Source organism: Rhinoderma darwinii, chromosome 5 (genome assembly GCF_050947455.1).
Source record: "Rhinoderma darwinii isolate aRhiDar2 chromosome 5, aRhiDar2.hap1, whole genome shotgun sequence".
Taxonomy (NCBI): domain Eukaryota; kingdom Metazoa; phylum Chordata; class Amphibia; order Anura; family Rhinodermatidae; genus Rhinoderma; species Rhinoderma darwinii.
In genome coordinates, this window is record NC_134691.1 from 250,587,354 (window position 1) to 250,600,058 (window position 12,705).

General features: G+C 41.9%; 1 protein-coding gene across 2 annotated transcripts in view; it reads left to right on the top strand.

Moving 5' to 3' along the window:
- SUGCT (succinyl-CoA:glutarate-CoA transferase) overlaps window positions 1-6,739 on the top strand; it is a 1,185,368-nt gene extending 1,178,629 nt beyond the window's left edge. For both annotated transcript variants that reach the window (XM_075828569.1, XM_075828573.1), the window contains one exon: window positions 6,462-6,739. In XM_075828569.1, coding sequence (XP_075684684.1) covers window positions 6,462-6,625 — 164 coding nt within the window. In that variant the 3' untranslated portion in view covers window positions 6,626-6,739. The remainder of the gene's footprint in view (window positions 1-6,461) is intronic.
- The last annotated feature ends 5,966 nt before the right edge of the window (window positions 6,740-12,705 follow it).

Genomic DNA, 12,705 nt, shown 5'->3' on the forward strand with positions numbered 1-12,705 from the left:
ACAAGGGCCCCGCGTGGGAAGGGGGCCCGTTCAGTGGCGTAACTACCACAGTAGCAGCCGTAGCAGCTGCTACGGGGCCCGCGGCATGGGGGGGCCCGTGTCGCCCTGACAGGCACATTACATTTTATGTACCAGGCCTGGCGGCACGGGCCCCCTCATGCCTAGTAGCATCACAACACTAGGCATGAGGGGAGGGAGGGGGCGGGGGCCCGGTGATAGCCGCCACACTGCACTACCAATCGGGAGGGAGGGGGCGGGTGCCCGGGCCCGGTGATAGCCGCTACACTGCACTGCCAATCTGGCACAGATGAATAGGACAGGACGGCGATGCTGGTGGTAGGAGGAGCGCTCAGGCAGGGGAGAGGACAGGGGGCGGTGCGACGTAAGACTTCGGGCGGCTGGACAGTACAGTCAGGACTGCCGGAGAACTCATAGGATGAGCGGAGGACAGACACAGGACGAGTGGAGGACGTGCAGACTGCAGAGGACAGGTAGATGAAGTTAAAAAGTTCATGTCAGAAGGGAGAAGTTTTTATGTAGAAAAATCTGCCTCATAATTCCTTCCGGAATTTTGAGGCATATTTTGACCTGCCGGTAGAACACTTCCCGCGTTTTTCATTGCGTTTTTTTGTGGCGTTTTTCGGCCATCGGGCCGTGGGCAGGGAAACGCAGCAAAAAACGCATTTTCTGCCTGCCATTGTTGTCAATGGGAAGTCAGAGACAGAAACGCCCGAAGAAAGGGCATTGCGCTTCTTTTTCCCGCATGCGGTTTTTACTGCTCGCAGGAAAAATTTCATGGATTTCAATGGGAGGCACTTTCTGACGTTTTTCGCGAAAAAAACCTCAGTGTGAACTCCCCCTAACACAGGGGCGTAACTACTGCTATAGCAGCCGTAGCGGCTGCTACGGGGCCGCGGCATGAGGGGGCCCGCGTCACCTGCCGGCACGGGCCCCCACCTTGGCCGGAATCTCCGCTAGCTGCCGCTATGGCTGCTACAGCGCGATGCCACGGAACACTACGGCAGAGCAGGGAGTATCTCCCCGCTCTGCCATTAAACATAAGACATGTATCCCCTATCCACAGGATAGGGGATACGTGTGTGATCGCTGGCATTGATAGGGAGAACGGGGGACCGAAAGTCCCCTGAAGTTCTCCATCACAAACCTCGGACTTCCGGGGTCTGTGTCGGCAGCTCTGTAGAAATGAATGGAGCGCCGGTCACACTTGAGCTGCGCAGACACCGGAAGTCAGAGGTGAGTGATGGAGAACTTCGGGGGACTTTCGGTCCCCCGCTCTCCCTATCAATGCCAGCGATCACACATGTATCCCCTATCCTGTGGATAGGGGATACATGTCTTTTGTCTTTTCACACTGTAGGTCGCATTTTTTTGAGTGATTGGGGGTGTATGGCGTTCCCTACAGGGGGGGGGCTGTATAGCGTTCCCTACAGGGGGGGGCTGTAAGGCGTTCCCTACAGGGGGGGCTGTATAGCGTTCCCTACAGGGGGGGCTGTATAGCGTTCCCTACAGGGGGGTCTGTATGGCGTTCCCTAAAGGGGGGTCTGTATGGCGTTCCCTACAGGGGGGGGCTGTATGACTTTCCCTACAGACCCCCCCTGTAGGGAACGCCATACAGAACCCCTGTAGATAACGCCATACAGACCCCACTGTAGATAACGCCATAAAGTCCCCCCTGTAGATAACACCATACAGCCCCCTGTAGATAACGCCATACAGCCCCCCTGTAGATAACGCCATACAGCCCCCTCTGTAGATAGCGCCATACAGTCCCCCCTGTAGATAGCGCCATACAGTCCCCCCTGTAGATAGCGCCATACAGTCCCCCCTGTAGATAGCGCCATACAGTCCCCCCTGTAGATAGCGCCATACAGTCCCCCCTGTAGATAGCGCCATACAGACCCCCCTGTAGATAGCGCCATACAGACCCCTCTGTAGATAGCGCCATACAGTCCCCCCTGTAGATAACGCCATACAGCCCCCTCTGTTGATAGCGCCATACAGTCCCCCCTGTAGATAACGCCATACAGCCCCCTCTGTAGATATCTTGAGATTCAGTCCTGCTTGATAGGTAACAGTGCAGTAAGCTAAGCATGATAAGATCATCTAAATTATTGCATCTCAGTTGCATGAGTGCTTTGTGTTATATTCAATGATTCAATTTAACCTAAGTCTCTAAATGTGGGCAAAGAAAATAAAAAAACTATACTCACCTCCTCCCTCGCCTCCGTTCACCCGCCGCAGCCCCCATCCTCCTGTCTCGGTCTGTGTTACAAGTGTACAAGGCTGCACTGGTGACGCGCTGCCGATGGCACGTGACCGCTGCTGCCAATAACTCCTCATTGGTGTGCTGCTGAGGACAGTAGTTCCACAGCAAATCGCTGTTGAGGGCATTGATTGGCTGCAGCGGTCATGTGCCATCGACCGCGCGTCACCACAGCAGCTTTGTAAACACAGAAAGGGATAGGGGCTGCGGAGGGGGAACGGAGGCGCCGGAGGAGGTGAGTATAGGTTTTTCATTTTCTTTGCCCACATTTAGGGACTTAGTTTAGATAAGAATTTAACCCGGAAAAAAATGTGTTACTTGTGTTCTAAACTGGTAATAAAATGTACAATATAAATCTTCCTTCATAATTTTTATTAGTAAGGTTTATTTTTATATGCATATATATGTTTAGGTAACTTTGTCGGTATTGGGGGGGGGGGCGGGGGGGCCCTGGCACATTATCTGCACAGGGGCCTTTTGCAGTCTGTGTCCGCCACTGAGTAAGAGGTGATGAGCCTTTGTACCATTTCAGTCTATTTACATACAGTAAGATTTTCATGAATTTGCTGGATACTTTGCAGTAGGCAGGGATCACACTGCCTTCAGATGATCATCAGTTTAAGTCATGAGTTTTAAGCAAACTTTCAGTGGCTGTGGTAAGAAAAATACCAGGATATGTAACACATGGGAAGTTCTATCTTTATGTAGGGAAACTCCTGCAGCAAACTGATTTATCCATTTCTGCAGACACTGTAAGGCTGGGTTCACACGACCTATTTTCAGACGTAAACGAGGCGTATTATGCCTCGTTTTACGTCTGAAAATAGGGCTACAATACGTCGGCAAACATCTGCCCATTCATTTGAATGGGTTTGCCGACGTACTGTGCAGACAACCTGTCATTTATGCGTCGTCGTTTGACAGCTGTCAAACGACGACGCGTAAAAATACAGCCTCGTCAAAAGAAGTGCAGGACACTTCTTTCAGACGTAATTTGAGCCGTTCTTCATTGAACTCAATGAAGAGCAGCTCAAAATTTACGGCTGTCAGAGAAGCCTCGCAAAATGCGAGGAGGAGCAATTACGGCTGAAAAGAGGCAGCTGTTTTCTCCTGAAAACAGTCTGTCTTTTCAGACGGAATTGCCTGCTATCGTGTGCACATACACTAATAGGAGAAGCTCCTCTACAGTCCTACCTGGACTTTTTACACAGTGATGTTACAGCTTAGCAGTTCACTGGTTTTGGGGTATGACAATCAAAAGCAAAAACACTGTTACTAGCAGTCAGAGGTAGGGAGGAGGTAGCCAGATCCAGCGCAGGGTACTGAGGGAACAAGTAGCCCCTCTATCAAGATATTAAATATGACCAACACTAATGGACCAGAAATACTTTGTAAAGGGTAGGTTCAGTTTTGGTGAGATTTACCGAATGGCAGTCAAATTCCGGCCTCTGCTCTGTTCAAACTCCTCCTAGCCCTTCACTTGCAGATGGGGGAATGGGAGACCAGGGTTCGACCACAGATCTAGAATTTTTCACCTATCCAGTGTATAGGTGAAAAATGCTAAGGGCTGGAATACCCCTTTAAGTCAATGATCTGTCTGATTATTATGTGGTAATAGAACGTGGAAGGCTAGTCTCAAATGGTCAAATAAACAGTATTCCCCAGTCATCAAGCTTGTTCATGGGACCTGATGAAAAATTGTCCAAATTTGGCCATATCTACATCTAGAGTTTGGGTTAGTGCTTCAGTCCGAGCATAATTATTCATGTATATAAATCCCAGCAATTCACAAGGACTTTCCAAGAAAATATTCCAGGGTAGCTTACAGTGTAGAACTAAATTTGTATTTAGTTTTCAGTAACATTTAGCCGAAAATTAATTAATGACTTATTAGTGGGTCTTATAGTCTGTAGATATTGTACGTTCAAGCATGTCAGTTTCTATTAAACATTTAAAGCAAAATAAAATATTCTTCAAGGTAATTCTTCAATTTATTCTGCTTCTAGCTGCCTAAATGAAAGCAGTTTAAAGAGAAAGTTCACCTAAAAAGTAAAAATTTAACAACATCTGCTTTCCAATTAAATGCTTGTAATGCAAGTTGTTTTTGTAATATAAAAGAGAGGTCTTTCACTATAAGAGGTCTTATTCTTGATTGCATCAACAGTATTCATGACTTGAGGGAATGGGCTCTATCATGGGGGTTCTTACTAACAACGTTGTTTTATACCATGGTATGACTGTAAAACATATTTTGCAGAAACCACAGCGGCTTTCGTTCTGTTATAGCTTTGCTGTCTCGGCTGCTTTACAAAGGTGTGCTCTGTTTATCATGCAGCATTACTTATGCCGCAGAAACAACACGTTCACTATTTTGTTGAATAGAAGCAAATATGAGTAAAACATAATTTATTACACGGTGCTTAATTTATCCATAGATGGAGAGTAGTTATTCTTTACCTGCGTCTTGTATACCAGGGTACTTTATGGCATGCTGCACAAGATGCTTCAGTGTTCGTTTTAATCTACTACTGAAGCCACAGTAGATGTTTTAGCTTTTTTGCTATCATGGTAGTATAGTTTGAATTTGTACTGCAGATCCTCACTTCTCTTTCTGTTGAAAAAGCCTCAGAAACAGTTTGATTTGTGTCATAATTAAACAAACCGCAGAATTGTTTCCAAGGAAATATTCCGAAATGATTAGCTCTATGGCCTGATCATTTGGTTTGGCACAGTTTACCAAAAATGCCACAGGCATATATTTTAGCTTGTTTCATATAACCTCAAAACCATCATTCCAAGTGCAGACAATCCCATGGAAGTTACTGGACAAACATACAACTTTTGCAGAGATTTAGAAAGTAAAAATAAGAGACGTTTTTGCTCTTTATAAGATTACCTTTGAGCCCAATAACACCAAAGAGAGAATTTCTGTGTCATACACCACCCACTCAGGCACTGCACTAGGAACAACACAGAATTTCAGTTTTGTCCAAAGTGTTCCTTCAAATGGGCACTAACTGTTCAGTAAACTTTGAATAAAGCAATAGTAAAATTGAATATAAGAAAATTTGAAATATATCTTATTAGAGAAAAATGCCCCTTTCTCCACTTCTCAGGCTCATTTCCTCCCCAATCCCTCCTAACTGTTCATTCACTCTGAATTTACTGCTATATTCATCTCCTTAAGAAGAGATGGACCATCAGCTCACTGAGGAATCATATTATGGAGTGAGGAGGGGGAGGAGGAGAGCAGGAGAATTTGCAGTGAGAGAGATAGAGACGCAGCCCTGCTGCAGCTTCTAGTAAGTGTTATATCTCAGCCAAGTGCTGTATAATGTCCTCCATGTTGCTGCTGCTTCTAGTTTAACTGTCTCACCCCAGTTCTGTATTCATCGCTACACTACTCATTACTGCTGTATAATCTGCTCCATGCTGCTGCAGCTTCTATATATGTGATAGAGATAGGAGAGCAGAATTATCTTCTTCTATATAGGCTGTGTATTAAAGACATGATAGCAGTTAGGCTCCACCCACTAGCTCAGACAAAATAGAAAATTAGAGATAGAACCTGCACAAAAATTCCATATAGAAGTCATGTAATGGCCAGAAATAGTGTTATTTCTCATGTACACAGACATATATATTTTAGACACTACACAGTGATTTCTAACTGTGCATACTGTATGTAGATAAACTTTAGCTTGAAAACCTTAATTTTTTAAAATTAACTGTTATGTTTGCCATACACACGCATGCTATTTCTACAGACTCCAACATTAACTTGCGTGTGCATGTTTATTTTAATAGGGGGAGGCGAAAAAGCTACTGCTTGATCCTTCTGGCAGTGACTTATCCCTTACAGGAATAAAGATCGGACATGTAAAATACAACATAGCCAATCCTTCTTCCCCCACAATATCTGCTGTCAGAGGAGAGTTGGGAGGCCCCCATACACATTAGGTCATAGGCAGATCCTGCGGGTTTGGTAACTTTTGTCTTATGTGTAAGACTAGCTCTATGTTTTAACTAAATATCACTTAATAAGGAACCTTGTCATTTATGTAAATTGGATTGTCATGCTGCTCTAACTACATTTCTAAACCAAAATATAAGAACTTACATAAAATGTAATTTAGAATTATTATCTATACACTAAAGAACCTTCTTATGTTCATAGGTCCTGCTGTAAGATTCAACAGTTTCAACATATCTACAACAAGGCCACCTCCGGTCATTGGACAGCACACAGTGGAGGTCTTGAAAAGCATATTGGGATATGAAGACAACTATATTTATGAACTGATAAAAGACAAGACAATTTCTCAAAATGAAGTCCAATAATGTCAACCCCTTGATGACATTTGGGTTTTTCATCTAATCAGCACTATATTACAGTTATTGCATTGTTTGATAATTTTCTTATCTTAAATTGTAGTATGAATCCATAATTTTCATTAAAGCTTAAAAAGCATACTCGACAGTTTTGCCTATTTTTTTTCTGAAAGAATTGCTTACCCCATGAGATAATAGTTCTGTAATATATTTTCTCAGAACTCTGCATTGTTCCACTGCTCTATTATTCCTCCTAGAAATGTATGAATAAACAGAGGACCAGCACAACATAGAGTTCTAAGAAAAGATGCAAAATTGTTATTTCATGGGGAATACAATTATTTACCAAAAATAGACATGACAGAAGAGGTGATAGGTCTGCTTTAATTTCATAATATAACATTATATCAGTCATAGCTCTATTTGTTTTGTCACATCACCCAACACTAAGAGAAGGTTAAAGCATATTGTTTTACTATTGAGTTCAAGGTGTAGCTTGTATGCTGTAAATGACTAAGTATCGTTTAACTCTTTAACTTTACAGGGGATTTGGAGCTCAGCATCAGAAAAAAACTGAAATAAATCAGACCTATTTATATTAAGAAAAAGTTATTCACGGGGGGGGGGATTTGCTTTGAGAATTTTTCTAAAGGATGCATCACATGAACAGGGACTGAAGTGGCTGATTGTACTAGCTTTATTTAATTTTTTTAAATGTATTTATTTTTTTTAATTTATTTTTTATTGATTTTCTGTTAAAACACTGTAACAAAACATGTAAGACAAAATCGGAGAACAAAGAGATGCGTCACTATACAATTTTGTTCATAGCACATAAGATACAAAGTATGGTACAAAGTAAAGTACAAAGTAAAGTACAAAGTAATCCTTTTGCAAATACTGAGCAGAGGACAGTCCCTGAAAAACATATAGTTACCCATTGACAAAGATATATATTCTAGGTCCTAAAAGGACCCTACCAGAGTAGCTTTATTTAATATTAAAGGGGCTCTGTCACCAGATTTTGCAACCCCTATCTCCTATTGCAGCAGATCGGCGCTGCAATGGAGATAAGAATAACGTTTTTTATATTTATGTAAATGAGGCTTTCTAAAGTACAACTGGGCGTGTTTACAGTAAAAGTACAACTGGGCGTGTATTGTGTTCGTTACATCGGGGCGTTTTTACTTCTTTTACTAGCTGGGCGTTGTGTATAGAAGTATCATCCACTTCTCTAAACAACGCCCAGCTTCTGGCAGTGCAGACACAGCGTGTTCTCGAGAGATCACGCTTTGACGTCACTCACTTCCTGCCCCAGGTCCTGCATCGTGTCGGACGAGCGAGGACACATCGGCACCAGAGGCTACAGTTGATTCTGCAGCAGCATCAGCGTTTGCAGGTAAGTAGCTACATCGACTTACCTGCAAACGCCGATGCTGCTGCAGAATCAAATGTAGCCTCTGGTGCCGATGTGTCCTCGCTGGTCCGACACAATGCAGGACCTGGGGCAGGAAGTGAGTGACGACACAGCGTGATCTCTCGAGAACACGCTGTGTCTTTGCACTGCCAGAAGCTGGGTGTTGTGAAGAGAAGTGGATGATACTTCTATACACAACGCCCAGCCAGTAAAAGAAGTAAAAACGCCCAGATGTAACGAACACAATACACGCCCAGTTGTACTTTTACTTTAAACACGCCCAGTTGTACTTTAGAAAGCCTCATTTACATAAATATAAAAATGGTCATAACTTGGCCAAAAATGCTAGTTTTAAAAAAACCAAAAAAACTTTACTCTTATCTCCATTGCAGCGCCGATCTGCTGCAATAGGAGATAGGGGTTGCAAAATCTGGTGACAGAGCCTCTTTAATATGTGCAACAAACCATTGAGTTTGGAAGAAACATTTTAGGTCACAATTTCATGATGTAGCTACTAATCCACCAGATGGTTTTATCTAGTGTCGTGCTTGATAAAGGTGGCGGACCCCCGAAACGTTGCACAGGTGCTGTCAGACGCTGACCCTCCACACGTGGTGTCTCTGCTACCGGTACCAAGGCTTGGACTTAACGGAAAAAGGATGTAACAACCTTAATCTGAACATTTCCAGGACTCTAGCTTCTGATGGGTGATACAAATTATTTATATCTGCCATGTTGCACATGCTTTGTCCAAATTTTTGACACTCAAGATACAATACAGCTTTACACGTTCAAACAATTGTACTGATCAGTGCTTCTTTATTCTATATGCCCTTATCTAGTGTTGTACCTGTAATGGAAACAGACCATGCAACTTCTCAAAGCCCATATTTGTCAAGTGCGATTCACTGAAAATAAAAAGCAAAGGCAGAACACCTAATAGGAAAGTATGTAGGACATTATTATGCTTCAAGCGGTATTGGTGGAACAGTGCTAAACTATTTGGTTGTGTGCTGGACAGAAAAAGCCATTGCAGCGTAAGATGGGTATCAATCTGGGTGCAGCCATCTGTATTTCTATACCAGTTTAGTCTTCTTGGCTGGCGATTTAGCAGCCTGTTTTTGTTAAAAAGGTATTTGACTGGCGCGATGCTTGGTTTGTTAGAATACAATATAATAAATGGACTGAGTTCTTGTAAACTTAAAATGAATAAAAGCCTTTATTGTCTCCACAGTATAATGTGTTTTTCGAGGTTTAAACCTCTTCATCAGATAAAAATTAGACATATCGATATTATTATGTGACGAAGAGGTTTTAAGCTCAAAACGAGTTATGCCTCAGAGACAATAAAGACTCTTATTTGTTTTACTTTCACCTGAACTCAGTCCATTTAGTTTATTCTGACAAACCAAGGGTCGCAGCAGAGTACCTTTTTAAAAAAAAAAAAAAAAAACAGATATTGGTGAATTGGCCAGTGACAGAATTATGCCTCCCCTAAGCTCTAAAATTCTACACTAAAATTACCCACCAACACCTAGATCATATCTTTTAAAAAAGTGAAATATTATCGTTGTCTGCAGTGCGTCTCACTGTGTAAACAGGGAGATGCGCTGCCGACATGATGATAATGTATGGGGACGAGTGATCGGAGCAACAACCTCTCGTCCCCATCCATAGCTCCATGTGACAGGAGCAAACGAGCGCCGATCAACAATGTCTCGTTGATCGGCGTTCACTGCATCGGCCGATTGTCGGCCGGTGTAAAAGGCCTTTAAGGTAGAGCTTATTAGGAGTACAAAGATGACAGACCTGGGGGCCCTCATTAGGCCCACAGGCTGCCATGACAATAATTGGCACCTCATTTCACTAAATAAAAGTTAACAGCCAGGTTTATTTAACCCCGGTATATGTATGCAGGAATTAAAAATAATTAATGTATTATAGTGTATACATTTCTGTATAGCATTTTATCAGTAACAATAAGAATCTTCTTAAAGTAAATGTCCACCCTTGAATAACATTTTTCTGTTTTAATAGTTTTAAAACGCAGTGCTGATTAAATATAATATATCTGTATCGGTACAGAGCTCCAAATCCCCTGCATAGACATAGATTGAAAAGTAAAAAATCCGTCTGCCTGCAGCAACCACTAGAGCGGGCGTAAAAGCTTATTGCATACATTGCAAACATTAAATTAAAAAAGAAAACAGAATGCAGTAAGCTCCTATGCTCCTCCTAGTGATAGCTTCAGGCAGCTAGAATTTCATAATTTATCTATACAGCAATGCAGTAGATTTGGAGCTCTGTATACAAAAAATGGAACTCTTACTTGTATAAAAATATATTATGAAGTTAATTAGCACAGAATTTTGGACCAATAAAGGACATGGTTTTACAGGTGGACATTCAGGTGGACATTCACTTTAACCCGTTAGTGATTGCCCCATAGTATTTTACGGGCTTTATTCCGATGCAATAGCCTTTTTACGGCGCTGCATCGGAATAAATAAACAGAGCACGGAGCCGTTAAATCTCCCTGCTCTCAGCTGCCAGAGGTAGCTGAGGGCTGGGGGCATCCCTGCTCGACCCGGTGAGATCGATATTAGTATCGATCTGACCCGTTTAACCACTCAGATGCGGCGCTCAATAGCGAGTGCCGCATCGGAGGAGTTTTGGAGAGAGGGAGGGAGCTCCCTCTCATCCCACTGACACCCGGAGATAAGATCGCCGAGTGTCTGTGCCTCCGATGGCAGCCGGGGGCCTAATAGAGGCCCCCAGTTCTGCCTGTAGTGTATGCCTCTGGCATGACCTTGCAGATGACTGTCCGTTTTACACGGATAGGCATAATATACTGCAATACAGAAGTATTGCAGTGTATTATAAATGTGGTCGGATAATCGCATAGTGAAGTCCCCTAGTGGGACTAGTAAAAAAGTAAAAAAAAGTTTCATAAAAAGTGAAAAAAAAAATAAAAAACCCACTTTTTCCCCCTTACAAACTGCTTTATTATTCAAAAACAAAATAAAGTAAAAAAGTTACACATCTTTAGTATCGTCGCGTCCGTAACGACCCCAACTATAAACTTATTACATCATTTAACCTGCACAGTGAACGTCGTAAAAAAATAAAATAAAAAAAACATGAAAAAATTGCTGTTTACTTTGAATCCAGCCTTAAAAAAAATTGGATAAAAAGTGATCAAAAAGTCACATCAACTCCAAAATAGTACCGATAAAAACTATAAGTCGTCCCGCAAAAAAAAGCACTCCTACACTTGCATCGGCGAAAAAATAAAAAAGTTATGGCTCCTCAAATATATGGAGACACAAAAACAAATAATTTTGAAAAAAAAAGTGTTTTTACTGTGTAAAAGTAGTAAAACATGCAAAACTATACAAATTGTTGCAATCGCAACAACCAACTGAATAAAGTTATTGTGTTATTGATACCACACTGTAAACGGCATATATTTGGGACGCAAAAAAGTGTTATTTTTTTCTATTCCACCCCCAACAAAAAAGTTACTAAAACGTAATCAATAAATTTTATGTACCCCAAAATGGTGCTATTAAAAATTGCTATTTGTCCCGCAAAAAACAAGACCTTATACAGCTATGTCGATGCAAAAATAAAAACGTTATAGCTCTTTGAATGAGACGATGGAAAAACGTAAAATATGACTTGTTCATTAAAGAGGCTCTGTCTCCACATTATAAATGCATTATCTTCTACATAATGTGATCGGCGCTGTAATGTAGATTACAGCAGTGTTTTTTATTTCGAAAAACGATCATTTTTGACGTAGTTATGACCTATATTAGTTTTATGCTAATGACTTTCTTAATGGACAACTGGGCGTGTTTTACTTTTTGACCAAGTGGGCGTTGTGGAGAGAAGTGTATGACGCTGACCAATCAGCATCATACACTTCTCTCCATTCATTTACACAGCACATAATGATCTTTCTAGATCACTATGTGCAGCCACATACACACAGATTAACGTTACTGAAGTGTCCTGACAGTGAATACAGATCACTACCAGCCAGGACTTGATGTCTATTCAGAATCCTGACACTTCGGTAACGTTTGTGTGAGATTTACAGCAAGGCAAGCGTAATCTCGCGAGATTACACTGTAAACTGTCATTTAAAACGAGATTACGCTTGCCTTGCTGTAAATCTCACACGAACGTAACCGAAGTGTCAGGATTCTGAATAGACATCACGTCCTGGCTGGTAGTGATCTGTATTCACTGTCAGGACACTTGAGTAACGTTAGTGTGTGTGTATATGGCTGCACATAGTGATCTAGCAAGATCACTATGTGCTGTGTAAATGAATCGGGAGAATTGTATGACGTTGATTGGTCAGCGTCATAAACTTCTCTCCACAACGCCCACTTGGTCAAAAAGTAAAACACGCCCAGTTGTCCATTAAGAAAGTCATTAGCATAAAGCTAAAATAGGTCATAACTCCATCAAAAATGATTGTTTTTCTAAATAAAAAAAACACTGCTGTAATCTACATTACAGCGCCGATCACATTATGTAGAAGATAGTGAACTTATACTGTGGTGACCGAGCCTCTTTAAGGTCTAAAATAGGCTGGTCATTAATGGGTTAAAGCAATATTAGGATGTATTTATTTCAAATAAATGTTGGCCTCTATTAG